Here is a 13,947-nt window from a genome sequence, read left to right as displayed (position 1 = left end):
AAAATTAATTTTCCCATTTTCTTCTGGCCCTGGGGGTTCCAATTAGAAGAATTTTAGCATGAACATACCAAAGCAAAGAACACTGTTTTATAAAAACACTTTTTAATAGATTTCTAGTGCCAGTAATAATTGTTTTCCCAACCCAGTAGCACATCTACACATTGGTCCCACTGTCTTAACCTTTCATCTGTTTCTTCTGTCTATTAACCGCAGGATACCCACCTCCAATTCCCCTCCCGCCTCCAGCCCAGATAGCGCACTCACACTGGCTGCCCTTAGAGCCCTGGCTCACACTCTCTGCCCCTTCCCTGCTCTGATTCTGGGCAGCTTTCAGATAACTCTCTAAGTGAAGGTTTGCCCCAGTGCTTCACTAGTTTTGAGCCCAGAGGGCTCCCCTTGAAGGCCACGTGCTGGAGTATCTCATGTTTATATCTGGAAAGGAAATGTGCGAAGTAAATATCTGCAATCCCTTGAACAAGAGAACAAGTTCTTTGGTGTTTCCAATTGTTACTTCCATTCTAGAGAAAAGCACATGGACTCCTGTCATCACCACATCCCACAGCCCATTGCATAATCTGATTTAATTCCAGCCAGAGATTAGACAATCTTCTCCCATGGCCCAGCCTTTATTTTCTTACAGCAAACAAATTCTTCTTTTTACTTCTGTAAACATTAAGATTAAGCAGACCATCATCCTCCCTGCTGTTTATGTGTTTATGTCCCTCTTCCTCCACATAGTTCAAGCATAAACAAGTTCAAAGACATTAGACCAATTCAGAGAGCCATCACCGCTGGTCACTGAATGTAGCATCTACTGCTTGGAAAATCCTCTGGCCAGGGATAGCTGTAAACTGGGAGAGCAAGGCAGAGATGTAGGAGCTCTGCACAGCATATCTTACCCCTCTGCATGAGGCTCCTTAACATCTCTTTAAAAGCACAATATTAATACAGACCTAATGTTTTTAGGGCATTTTTAGCCTCCTGAAATAGGCCCACCTTCCGCCTCTTACTTGGTAAATTTAGTTATTGTAAAATATAGCTATTTCTTAAATTTAGTTTTCCTTCTACTGCTTTTGACTCCATTATTTCCTTTCTGCACAGCTGAATTACATTTCCTCACTGCTGCTGGTATAAGCCTCATTTTCCTCTACTCTCCATATCATTTTGCCATACTGAGATATCACAACTTCAGAGAGAACATTACTGTATCTTGGGTATGTGTCTGAAACAAACCTGAATGCACGCATCAGCAGCAGCTTTTCATTTCTCATGCTGAAAATCCCAACTAGCAGAGGGTTCTGGAGACTCCAGAAACCAAAAACTAACACAGTTGTCCTGAGTCTAAGTGGCCTTCTACAAAAGATTTTGTCAGGGACCTGAATTATGACTTAATTTCATTTTCCTGAACCAAATGAAATCCAGAAGCCTGTTCCTTAAGATACAAAATGGTCACCACAAAGCCAAGGTACCAGTGATGCAGTCATTTAAATACTATAAACTGTAAAGATCTTATGGCCCTTGCAGACAAAAGAAGAAATGCTAAGCATGCAAGGGACAGAAACATTTTACCAGTATCAGCTATGCCTGAAAAATACACTATTGCAAATGGCATGATTTGTAACTGGGACTTCTTTAAAACTCTGCACACATGCAAAATAAAAATATAAAGAACATCTGCTTGAGGTGTTGAGATAAGCTGTAAGAAACTGGAGGCCTAGGACTCATTGGAATTCCTTGCTGGATCACCCAGCCTAACTTTTCCATTAGCTAAAGTCTGAAGCAGATAAATGATTTGATTATTTGGATTTCTATCACCATAATTTGCAATGACTTGGTATAACTCACAGACTGTTCTAATTAGACTTACTCTATCAATCCGGAACAGCAACAAAAAAATCATGAGAAGTGGCCTCACCTCCCTGCTCAAGATTTAACATGCCTGGTAGAAACCTGTATTCCATTTAGACTAAGATACTTTTGTTTTTAAGCATGAAGATAAATTAGAGACCAATCAGTAAACCGTTTTAAAAGGAAAATAAAAATAATCTAAGCAAATTAATATTTTCTTTTTTATTTTTTAATCAAATCCTTCTATTGCCTGTGCTAGGTCTCACTTATTCTGCAAGCTCACAGCTCTTTGGTTTTTACGAAGAGCAGGCTCAGATGCCACCGAAACAACAAAATAAACTGCAGTGGTTCTAGGAAGATGAGATACTGCCCATATGTTCAAAGGACACCTTCCTATCTCGCCCATCATCCATGCTGACTCAACCCTAAGGTGAAGGTGATTCAGCCACAAGACTCTCCTGTTCAAAAGGCAAAATGCCTTGCCAGCTTACACTTGGTACAGAGCATCCCAGCTAATCCATGTTTTGTATCCCAACAACAGGAATCCAGTGCTACTTTGAAAACCTTAAAATCCACAGCAAAATGAGATGATGATAAAAACAAGTAATTTGCCAGAGATTCCAGGACAGGAACAACAGAAGTCAGGATAACCAGTGCAGGACCCTAATCATCCAGGCCACTTCCTCTCATCTGCCCGGACAAGCTAGTAAACACCCTACTTAAGCTGATGCAGAGACAGATTAATCACATTACACAGGTCAACCCCAAAAAGCAAATAGATGTGACAGAGCCAAGAATTAAACCCGTCACTGGAGCTGTCCATATCCAAGTGAATGCAGCAATTTTAGCTCAATGCCACCTTTTCAAAAAATACATAGCCACTTCAATAAAAGCATTTCCGCTCATCACTAAGGTAGCACATATGCAGCCAGAGAAGGTGTAGAAACACCTTGGAAAACAACCACGCTCCCCTGCCCCTCTGGAGAGGGAGCACAGCGGAGTGGCTACTCACTCTGCAGGCAGTCGGCGTTGAGCAGGTCTTGGCACTTCTCGTGGCACTTGACCCCACACTCGGCGCAGCGCATTCCCTGCCGCGCAATGCCCCACAGCAGCCCTTCACACTCATAGCAGTAGGTGGGAGTGGTGGCCGACCACACTTCAAAGTTGTGCGGGGTTGTACAGGAGATGGGGTAAATTAAGGCTTGCAAAGTCTTCTTGTAGACGTGAGATTTCTAAAACACAGGAAGCAACGTTCAGAAAGGTGACCAAATCTGTTTTTCTTGGTTATCGTGGGTTTTAAGAGAAAACACATGAGCGGTGCAATAAACCTATATTTTTGAGGTATCCAAGTTCAGCAAGTTTTTGTAAGTGCCAGCAAGAAATACCCTTTCAAAAATGATTTATAGACATTTTAAAAAGATAGAAGAGAAAGAACTAAGGTTTGTGGACAAGGAGAACCTTGCATAAAACTGCTTTCACACAGTATCTCTTACGGTAGATAGCAGAAAAGGAAATTGTAAGGTTCTATTTTCAGTGCCGTATTTGACACTTCTTTTTTTTTTCTGTAAGTTTGTTTGGTTTCTTTAAACAAATTAAAGCAGCAGCTTTGCAATTATATTTTTAGATATCTGTGAAGCTGGCTCTACATCCCAGAGAGCCAAACTCCTTTAATTTGCTTACTAAAAGTTGTCAGGAGCCAAGCAACCCTCCCACTTACCAGCTCTTCATCCTTGAGAGATGTTCTAGTGGCCATTGCTGAGGTAATTCCGGCTTTCCGGGACTGGACCAGTGACTAAGAAAGGAGAGTTACCAACTCATTCCAGTTACCAATTCATTACCAACATTGAGAAATGCTTTGTACATTACATGCACAGAGATGTGAGCAAGGCAAGAGCCAGTCACTCCAAAATTATACCGAAGCAGCAGTCTATTACATTCAGGTTGGTTTCTTAAATGATGATCTTAAATGAATGATGGCAGCCCAAATACCAGAAGAGTGAAAAGCATATTCTGAAAGGTCATCAGCTTGTTTCCATCTGTCCACAACCCATCTGGCAATTAAATTAAATTAAAATTTGGCAGATTTTAATTTTATCAGTCTATCAACAGTAGACAAAAATCTTTGTTCACACCTCCACGTACATGTTCTGGTAGCTACAGTAGCATTGCTATTGCCTATGGTGGGACTTGTTCTTTATTTAACTTCACTCATCAAAAAGAAATTATTTCATCATCTTATAACATATCTAACACTCCCAAACATGACAGTGAAAGGATAAAAACAAACAGGGTGAAAGAGAACAGAGGGTGGATAGGGAGCACGTTTGAATGTGCAGCAGGGCACATTCACTGGCCATCACTGAATACAATGAACAGCATTTCCCTCCAAATTGCCTCGTCAGTGCTGAACTCTGCAGCCAGGCAGATGTGCAGGTTCTGCCTTTGCAGCTCCAAACCCTGGCATTTCTTCAGCAAGCCACTCCAACTGGATGAAGGCAAGAAGGAAGAGCTAGCAACATCTGTTTTCAAGTCAACAATTCCCAATTACAACCTCCACCTGATTCATGCTACTTGAAGGCGGACTTGAAAAAGCTCATTCCATCAGTGATGTGGTAGGACAGCATCTGAACATGCATGCACTGCAGGTTCAAAATAAAAAGCACAATAATGGAAGGGGGAGAAAAAAAAAAACAAAGAAAGTTAAAATAATTTTTGTTTCTGGTGAAGACTTGGTCGATAACCCTTAACTCCACTTACCATGGCCTGTGGAGAGAGAGAGTGAAAGCATACAAAAGAAGCAACACAAGTTAATGCAATCATTGCAGAGATTTAAAAAATACAAGCAGTCTGTAAAACACACACCAGGCTTCCCATGCATGGGTTGGCAGAGAGAGTCATATGCTATCTTTTCACAGGAATCACAGGATATGGAAACCTAGGTCTTGCAGCTCTTAAAAGCATTTCTCCCAAGTGCAAAGGCACTGCTCGTGTTGAACACACAGCTAGCAGAAAACCAATTCATGCCACAGAAGCCTTATCTCACCATATCAAGCAAGCATATGAAATTTGTCCGCATTATTTGTTTGGGTCTTGTGCTTCCTCAGTACAGAAGCCTACTTCCAATCTTGCAAATTACTTCGAAAATCCAAGGTACATATACTCGGTTTATCTATCTCCTGAAATTCTGGTCTTCTTTCCAAACCTCATATGGGCAATATTACCAATTCTCCCCAAAGTCTGGGATTTTTAGGAAAGCATTTAAAAATAATAAAGGCCTCCAAGTAACCCATTTAGAAAAATAAAAAAATAAAAATAAAAAGCTCTTTGTCTACCAAATCGTACTTATTTTTTCTTTTCTTTAAAGGCAGAGCTCATAACTCATTATTGTAAGAACTAATTTAATTAAACTGGAAATCTACAGTGTCTGTAAGTTAAGGAACATCAGCACATGTCTAACGAACACCAGCATGTATAACAAAGTCATTTGAAACAATGACCATATCTGTGGCAGAAGAGAAATCTCTTACCAGATCACTGACAAGTGGAATTGGCTTTTTTTTGCGTAGATCAGGCATGCTATCAATGCCATAGAGACCACCTGCAGGCCTGGAGATTCAGGAGAAAAAAGAGAAAGAGTCTTAAAAATTCATCTGGCACAACCTTGCAGAAGAGCAGAACCACAGTCCTGCGGCATTAATTCATGCCACAGCTTGTTCTGCAGTGGCTGATTCACACACACTTGGATAAACTTTTTGTTCCTTAAATAGAGCTCAGTTTATAGTTTACTACAGGCATCGAGTGCCATGTAAGGAAATTCAGAAAACACACTGGCATCATTGTTTCTCTGATCCTGCCCCTTCCATTAAATCCATCATGTGGTTTTTGGTTTTGATTTTGTTTTTTAAGAGAAGAAAAATTGCTTTCCCAGAGGAAGAAAAGCCAGCCAGAATTAAGATGGTGCTTCAGAAGGCGTGCAGTTATGGTAAAAGCGATGAAGCATTTATCTTTCTATATGCAACAGACCTTTCTGCAGTGTGTTGGTGGCTGGGAGAGACATGTTAAAGTGGATCAGACCTGGCACAGCTCCCTGATATCTTCTGGCTGAGTCTAGGTAAGAACCTACATAATCCCAGCCCTTAGAAAAGGAAAAACCAAAACCCTCACATCTGTAAAGAGGCATCAAGAACTCCTGCACAGAAGAGCAGACCGTGCTCCAAGATGGACAAGAAGCCTCACAGCACAGCCTAGCCCGAGGCTATGACCAAGGTGAAATGAATTTATTATATATAGGAACATGCCACAGCCCTATAGGGGTAAAATTGCCCTTTCTCACGGGGTGTAGGAGGGTGACATGTCCAAGCCACAGCTGAGTGACACCCGCTGCTGGCTGAAGAGCTGTGCTCCTGTGTGGTGAACAAAACCCATCCGGTCAGCTGAGCTGTTCTGCCTGCTAAGCTGCAGAGCTGCATGGGGGACACTCAGGCATGAGACACACGCACAGATTTCTGACACTTCAGTTCATTGAAATTGTTGCAATCTTTGGCCAAGGATTTCACAATCACTAACCACTGACTACCATTCACTACCATTGACTAAGCGAGCTGGGCCTGTTTAGTCTGGAGAAGGTTGAGGAGATTTGATCAACATGTTCAAGTACCCAAGGGGTGACTGCAGGGAGGATGAGGCCAGGCTCTTCTCCGTGGTGGCCGGTGACAGGACGAGGGGTAATGAGTGTAAGTTGAAACACAGGAAGTTCCTCCTCCATAGAAGGAAGAACTTCTTTACTGTGAGGGTGACAGAGGCCTGGAACAGGCTGCCCACAGAGGTTGTGGAGTCTCCTTCTCTGGAGATCTTCCAAACCTGCTTGGATGCAGTCCTGTGCCACGTGCTCTGTGTGTCCCTGCTGGAGCAGGGGGTTGGACTAGATGATCTCTAGAGGTCCCTTCCAACCTTAACCATTCTGTGATACCGCTGGAAATCCTTCCACCAAGGCTGGTTGGTGTTCTTATTAAAGACAGTGAATTCCAACAATTTCCGACAGTGAATTCCAGAATATCCTTTGGCCTAAGTAACGCTTCAGGAATCCTTTCTAGTTTACAATAGAAAAATCTGACCCAAATTAACCATTAATCATTACCTGCATAAAAAGTTCATGTTGTTAAAATTCCTTACACTGGAATAAACAGAAAATTCATCCATTGCCCTGAATTTACAAACTGTTTCTGACATTAGTGATGGTTATTGTTTTAGAGTAAAATAAGTATAATAAAAAACTATTCAGATGATGCTAAGAATTTCAGCACTGCTTATTATATTTATATTTTATATAAACTATTACATTTTTATATGGTTATTATTATTACTACAAAGCACTGTAACTAATCATTTTAGTTGATTAGTGTCTGCAAGATGAAAAGATACAACAGAATAGACAGAGGCAACAATCCAGAGTCCAAGTTCACATTACAGTTGGGGAGTGACTCTTTTTTTTCTACAGGATTTCTGACTTTTAACCTAACTAAAAGGATACAGTAATACTCTGATGTTACCCAGGGAGGAAAAAAAAAAAAAGAAAAAAAAATGTTTTATTCAAGATATTATTCAAGATAAGCTTAAACAAGTTATTTTGCTTGAGAACATAGCTAGTTGGGGACTGGTTTGTGCCAAATGTTTGTGATAGACTGGGAAGTTTTTGCACCTGCAAAATAAAAAGAACAACCCCTAAGCCAGAGTCTAACAGAGGACAAAATTATTTTAAAGGTTCTTGCAGCCTCTGTTGAAGAGATGCATCCAAATGTCTAAATACTTTTACCTAGATGACTTACTTTTAACCTAAAAATACAAAAAAGAGCTTTCAGCAACAGTTCTTAATTTTCCCTATTATTCAGTTGTTTATGTTTTCAGATGCCTGAATCTCTTTACTCAAGCACAAGTTTAACTTTGCTTAACCAGATTTTTGCACAGATAAAATTACTGATGGTGCACCATATAGGCACACTGTAGCTATATATGTAATAGGATAACTCTGCTCTGCAGTGTATGCAATATTTATAGAGCTATTACAGTATTGCTGTGTTGGGGAGTGAATAGCATCTCTGAATGCGGATGGTGAGAGATTTATTGATATTAATATACAACTTATATAGATATGAGAAATTATACCTAGAAACTGATCTATAATATCCACTGTACTTATTTTTAAAAGCTGTCTTTCCAAAGCCAGTAACTTACAGACAGGAAGCCACTGTTACATTATGCTAAAAGGACATTTAGCTTGAAGCATGTATTGATAATTCAATATTAGATTCATCACAGAACTGTTTATATTAAAACGTGAAAACTTTGAAAAGCAAAGACGGTTTGTGATGACAAGAACTGGTTATCTCCCTCAAAGAAATCCACTTCTCTAATCTTTCTGATGGAAGAACAACTGCAGACATCAGTAAGTGGCTAGTATACTTTATGGCTAATAAGCCACAAAGTGGCTAACAGTGGAGTTAAAGCTTTACTGGCCACAAATGCCTTGTCTGGAAATCCCTTGTATGGGGAGACAGAGTGAATAAACCAGACTTTTGTCAAAACTACATTAGCCAGCCTGCTTCGTTGCATCCCACAGAGCAAGAAGAGATTACAGACTAGAGCAAGCATTGCTTGGCATTGACAAAATAACATTTTAAGCATTTGAGGATTGCCTTTGTATTCATCTTCCAAGCCAAGAAATCATTTTATCTGCGGGAAGCAGTGAGCACGGTGTATCGACTCCTCGTTAACGCAGGAGAAGGTGCTGTTTATAGTTGGAATTAATCACTGTCTTCTGCTCCTGGTAATTGCCAGTTCTCCAGCAGCAGCTCAGGCTCCTTAAGCAGGCGATGGGGTTGCTAGGCAGCTCGAGCATCCGCAGGTGTGGAGGAAGCTCCCTGGCAATGCCCGCGTTGCAGAACAATTACTCCAAGAGCAGAAAACTGTATAATGAAGCCTCTGATTTAACTTAGTGTTTTATTAGCCAAGTCTACTTCAGTAGTACAAGAATTAACTCATTTGTGCGGAAAGCCAATTTCTTGGCAGAGATTTCAGGACAAGTTTGCTGCTAAAACATCAGCACCTAATGAGCCCCCCACCACAAAAGCATCTCGCTCCGATCACGTACTAAGCATGTCACCCAACAGCTTGGAAAAAAAGTGTGCACTCTTTTCCAGAGAGGATTCTAGGGAAGCTACCATGCTGGCATCTATTATGCAGGGTATCACGCTGACATTAGACATAATCAAAACTTGTCTGCTTCATTTTCCATGACTAGCACGCTGCAGAGAGAACACACGCAGCCACTCTGACCTGCATAAGTGAGGCATTATCGTTACTACTTTATAAATGACAAACTGCAACGGGCTCTAGAATTACTCCAGCTTTGTTTGCCTGGCCATAAAAAGCACTGGAAAGCCAGAAAAATTCTCCAAAGTTACTTTTGTTCTACAAGCAAAGCGGTCATTCTGAGCTGCTTCTTCCCTTTTCTTGATGCCAGCTGTAACTGACTCAGGAAAACAAAGATCTCATCCAGACTCCTCTCTGTGATGGTCAGCAAGTATTTACTAAGTAGTGCCACAAGCACTTGGCCCCATCACTGGAGGGCCTGATCATACACCACAGCTACAACCTTGCTCCTGACCACAGACCTCCGGAAGAGCACGGCCCACCTCGGGCTGCTCAGGAGGTGACTGTGAAACACAGCAGTAGCCTGGCTCAAGGGAGATGTGGCTACTTCATTATTCATGAAAACAGCCATTAAAAACATTATAAGTGTTGCTTCTACTTACGATGAACAGGGGATCACAAACTACGGTGTAACTATAAACGTATGGAAACAAAATCTCCTGCTATTACTTACCCTCCTTTAAGCCAAGGTGGTTTCGACGGATCAGCCTCATCTTGATCCTTAGATGGAGGAAGGGGAAAGAACAACGTGAAATTAGTTTCTGAAAACACCAGAAAACGTTACCGGATTTCAGGCTTAGGGAAGGATAACAGTTCCCATGGCATGCAGGCAAACGCATACAGACATTCATTCAAGCACCTCAAAAAACCAACACATCAGGACAGGTCATATGGACACAGACAGGCTATGCAACTTCATTAACACCCAGAAGTGGGACCAGAAGAGCCTGTTCAGTGCACCTCCCCTTTTAAAAGGGCGCGTTGAAGACCAATGCTAGGAGTTATTGGAGAGCTCCTGTTGCTCTAGGCCACAGCTTACGTGAACATGGTCATAACTGGGACACTACAAATTAAAAACATCTGTATGAAATGGATAAATGATTCATCCACATGAAACTTCATACAAACACATATGAGCTTTCTTCAGCAGAGGTCACAGTAGTGCCACTTGCTCATGCTCAGACATAAAGACTTTTCAACCCCTAAGCACGAAGTTTCCATCGCAGCTCCCATCACAGGCACACAAGTATTTTGTTTCCAACAGACAATGAACAAGGCCAGTCACTCGCAAGATGACTGCAACAGAACCAGCGTTGGTAGGCATGATAGAAACATAAGGACCACAGACAGCAACATAAGGACCATCTGAATTCAAACCATGTTCTTATATTAGCATAAGCGTGTATTTAGAGGGCAAAATCTTGTGTCTTTGAAAATCTTAAAAGGACGAATTAAAGTTGAGAACTGATTAAATACTTAGAAGATATCTGGGGGAAAAGAGTAAAGATCATATTCCTTGAAAGCACAGCTAGTTTCCAGCAGTAACACATAGGCAAGCAAAACAGATGGCTAACACCTAACAGCCAACCCCAGATCATCCTGTCTGCCAAGAGGATAAAGAAGCTCTAACTTGCACCCAACAGAAAATAAACGTACCAAGATCTTCAAACAGGGAACGCACAATGTGAGAACCACCACAAAGTAAAGGAGCACCCACCAGAACATAAGCTTCGGTTATGTGAAAGATAAAAGGATATAGCACCAAAAGAAAGATCCACCTCTTATCTCCTTTGGATGAGCTGTACAACCTGGGGGTTGTTCACAGGCAACAGAAGTCTCACAAGACCAGAAATGACAAAGGAAAAAAAAAGTTGGAAGTCTCAACCTGTACAGCAAAAAGAGTCCAAGGTTTTTATTCATCACTCCTGCAGCTCTAAGGCCACGCAGACCGGAAGACCAAGCAGATTTTTTCCCCCCACAGGCACAAACAATGTGACACTACCCAGTACTCAATGCGTTTCCCAGCTTTACCACGTGCCTGCAGAAGGCGGGAGCTCTGCCCCACAGAGACATGTGCTCCCGATGCACATTTCTCCTGCACCCTGCGCGCAGGGTGTCCCCAAAAGGGCTGTGCTCCAAAAAAAACTCCTTCCCGGAGCGTGAAACTGAGGCTTCCTCCGGACAGAGCTGGATCAACTACTGGCAAGGGCAGGGATTTCAGGACACAATGCAATGAGCTCCTTCAGCACATGGAAGGGAGGACATCCCTACCTCCCTCAGAGCACTCAGGAGACTTATGGCTAAAATGCAGTCATAAAGAGAAACAAAGTATTATACCAGACTGAACTCAACACAGGGTCCAACCAAAGTGGTCCAGCCACAGTCCTGAATAAGGCAGGCGAACAAATGTAGCACCATTTTACTGGTAGAAATAACTGAGAAATCCTAAATATAAGCTGCCAGTCTTTGAGACATGGGCAGATCACAAATATCATGGACCATATAACCAGGATCAGCCTGTAGAAGCATCATGAACTCTCTTTTGGGGAGAAAAAGAATATCCAATTAGTGAAAGCAGGGATGAGAAGGAAAAAAAAAAAGGCAAAAAAGCATCAGGAAACATTTCTCCCAGCTTTTGAGATGTAAAGTAAGTAAAAAATTGCCAAAAGGCCAGAAAAGCTATGCTTCTGCTTACTTGCCTTCATTTCTTTTGCCAAGTCTTGTAGACAGATAAATAAAAAAGAAAACCACAGAAAAAGGAGGAGCCTCTACAGGGCTGAGATTAAAAACCACGCAGGTATAAAAGCACACAACAAAAGAAAGAGCTCTCAGTGAGTGACAGTGCTGATGCAGAGGCAAGGCAGGTGACGACCGTGTGGGAACAGGAGTCATCTCCAGGCGAAAGCCAAGGAAAGAGGTTAATTTGCTCCAGGCATCGTTCTCCCTCAGGAAATGCTGAGAGAAGCAGTGCCTGACATCCATCAAACCAAGGCTGATGCCTTAAGACTGTAGAAGAGCAAACACAGTGCAAGGCGAGGAGGGGGTGCAATCCAGACTAGCACATGCTCATTATGGGCTTCAAGAGATTGTGAGGCTTCAGAGCGAACATAGAAGAATTAACATCAGCACAAGCAGAAAACAAGATAAAGTCAAAGAAGGTGCACATTTTATAAAAATGTTTTTCTTTGACAAAGTAACCAACTATAAACATGCAGTTGACACAAAAACTCTTTTTATTTCAACAAAACATTTGACACAATGCCATAAGATGTTAATTGGGCTGCATAAACTGAAAATGAGTAGGGGGGCCTGAAGGTGGGTAAACAAGAATCTGCAGCTGAGCCAGCCATGGCCAAGGCTAACAAGGAAGTTAGTGGGAGTAAATCGGATACGCTGATAAATCTGCTGATGACAAACAGAATTACTGAGACCGAAGAGAACTGAAAAACTCTATAGAAAAGAAGCCGATGGCAGAAAAGACTGCAGCAGCAATAGCAAATTAAACAAGGTACAAGCAGCAAGGTCAGACCCCAACCCCAAAGCCTGCTGTGGATTTTACTGCATACAAGGGGTTTTTCAGTGGAAGGAAAGTAGCTTGTGATGAGCAGAATTTGCATTCATCATCAAGGGCCCTGAGCCACTATGATACAACTACAAAAGGAGAGAGTATCATTATCCAGGGAAAACTTTCCATAGAAATAAAAGCATGAAATGTGCTGTACAGTGCTAGCAAGACACTTTCGGAAAGGCATGTACAATCTCAGTATCTTGTATTAAAATAAAAGGAATTCAAATTGGAAAATTGCAAAAATTAGCGTGAGGATGTAAGGAGACTATAAGGAGAAGATAGGACAGCAAAATGGACCTTTCTTTTTGTTTACTCATTAGTCAGGAAAACATATAGCGTGGAAGAAGATTTGAGGATAAATTCAGATAGCATTTGGAAATAAGACCATTAAAGATCAGCAGTGCCTTTTCCAAAAGAAGCAAACATCTAAGCTAAACAAGTTTTAGTGGGGGAAACTGGATAGTCTATATGCAAGTTAATGACACAACATGGCACAAGGGCAGAGGGCTGCACAGCGACAAAAACAACCTCTGCAGTCCCCACTGTTGCCCTAACCTGCATAGTCCGAGGAGCTGGGAAGGGGGGCTCTATTACCTACAGGGGGTGGCATGCAGCTCAGCGTGCTTCAACCACATACAGGAGCACTGATTGGGCATAACAGAGTGAGACATAGTTTCTGCCACTATTGTGGGTAAGAACATGTTATAAAACATCATATTTATTCGAATCTGGAAAGTACTGATGTTTATGTCTTCAGTAAGTGCACAAGGAAGCACCGAGAAGTTAGAGCAGGGAACATGTACATTAAACAGCCTATCATGTCTCTCTACCAACTTTGGCATTTATGATGCTGGTAAATGATGGTTTTACAACCATTGCCCAAGAAATATATTATGCTGGAGAAGTATCTGTCACCCCTAGTACTTCAGTATATTGACTCCCAGTAAAGAATGTTTCAATCAGTTATGGCGAGGTCTTTGCCAAAGGAAGATTTTGGGCTTTTTTTAGTTGGTTGTTTTTTATTGTTTTTGTATATTTTTAACCATGAGCCATTTAGCAAAACAATGCCAGAGACACAGTAGCATGAACTTCATACTGTGGTTTAAACAAGTCAATAGACACGATCATTTCAGGCATAGTATTCAATTATCTGGAAAGAAATGCTTAGAAAAGCCTAAAAAGGAACCCAGTAAGAGTTTTGATTATTCAGAAAGAGCAACAGCTAAGAATGACAAGTAACAGGAGAATCTTTTTAAACAGGTTATGGTTTGCATTAAGATTATTTCATCTATCAAGGTATTTTTTTGGTGAGAAAAATTATG

At 41.4% G+C, this 13,947-nt stretch overlaps 1 protein-coding gene across 4 annotated transcripts in view; it reads right to left on the bottom strand.

Annotated features, from left to right (window-relative positions):
- The window catches only part of LOC148595490 (protein unc-13 homolog B-like), a 146,755-nt gene that overhangs the window by 18,618 nt on the left and 114,190 nt on the right, over nucleotides 1-13,947 (bottom strand). For 3 of the 4 annotated variants that reach the window (XM_088520579.1, XM_088520576.1, XM_088520577.1), the window contains 4 exons: nucleotides 9,731-9,777; nucleotides 5,376-5,454; nucleotides 3,566-3,640; nucleotides 2,861-3,080 (listed from right to left, as the gene is read on the bottom strand). In XM_088520579.1, the coding sequence (XP_088376705.1) occupies nucleotides 2,861-3,080; nucleotides 3,566-3,640; nucleotides 5,376-5,454; nucleotides 9,731-9,777 (421 nt within the window). Of the gene's footprint in view, nucleotides 1-2,860; nucleotides 3,081-3,565; nucleotides 3,641-5,375; nucleotides 5,455-9,730; nucleotides 9,778-13,947 lie in introns of those variants that run through there. The other variant, XM_088520578.1, reaches the window with a different exon arrangement.

This window comes from Tinamus guttatus, unplaced genomic scaffold (genome assembly GCF_059628265.1).
Source record: "Tinamus guttatus ecotype Peru unplaced genomic scaffold, ASM5962826v1 Tinamus_guttatus_pri_ptg000092l, whole genome shotgun sequence".
Lineage (NCBI taxonomy): Eukaryota > Metazoa > Chordata > Aves > Tinamiformes > Tinamidae > Tinamus > Tinamus guttatus.
Note: the sequence above shows the minus strand (reverse complement) of the source record. Positions and strands in the feature narration are given on the sequence as shown.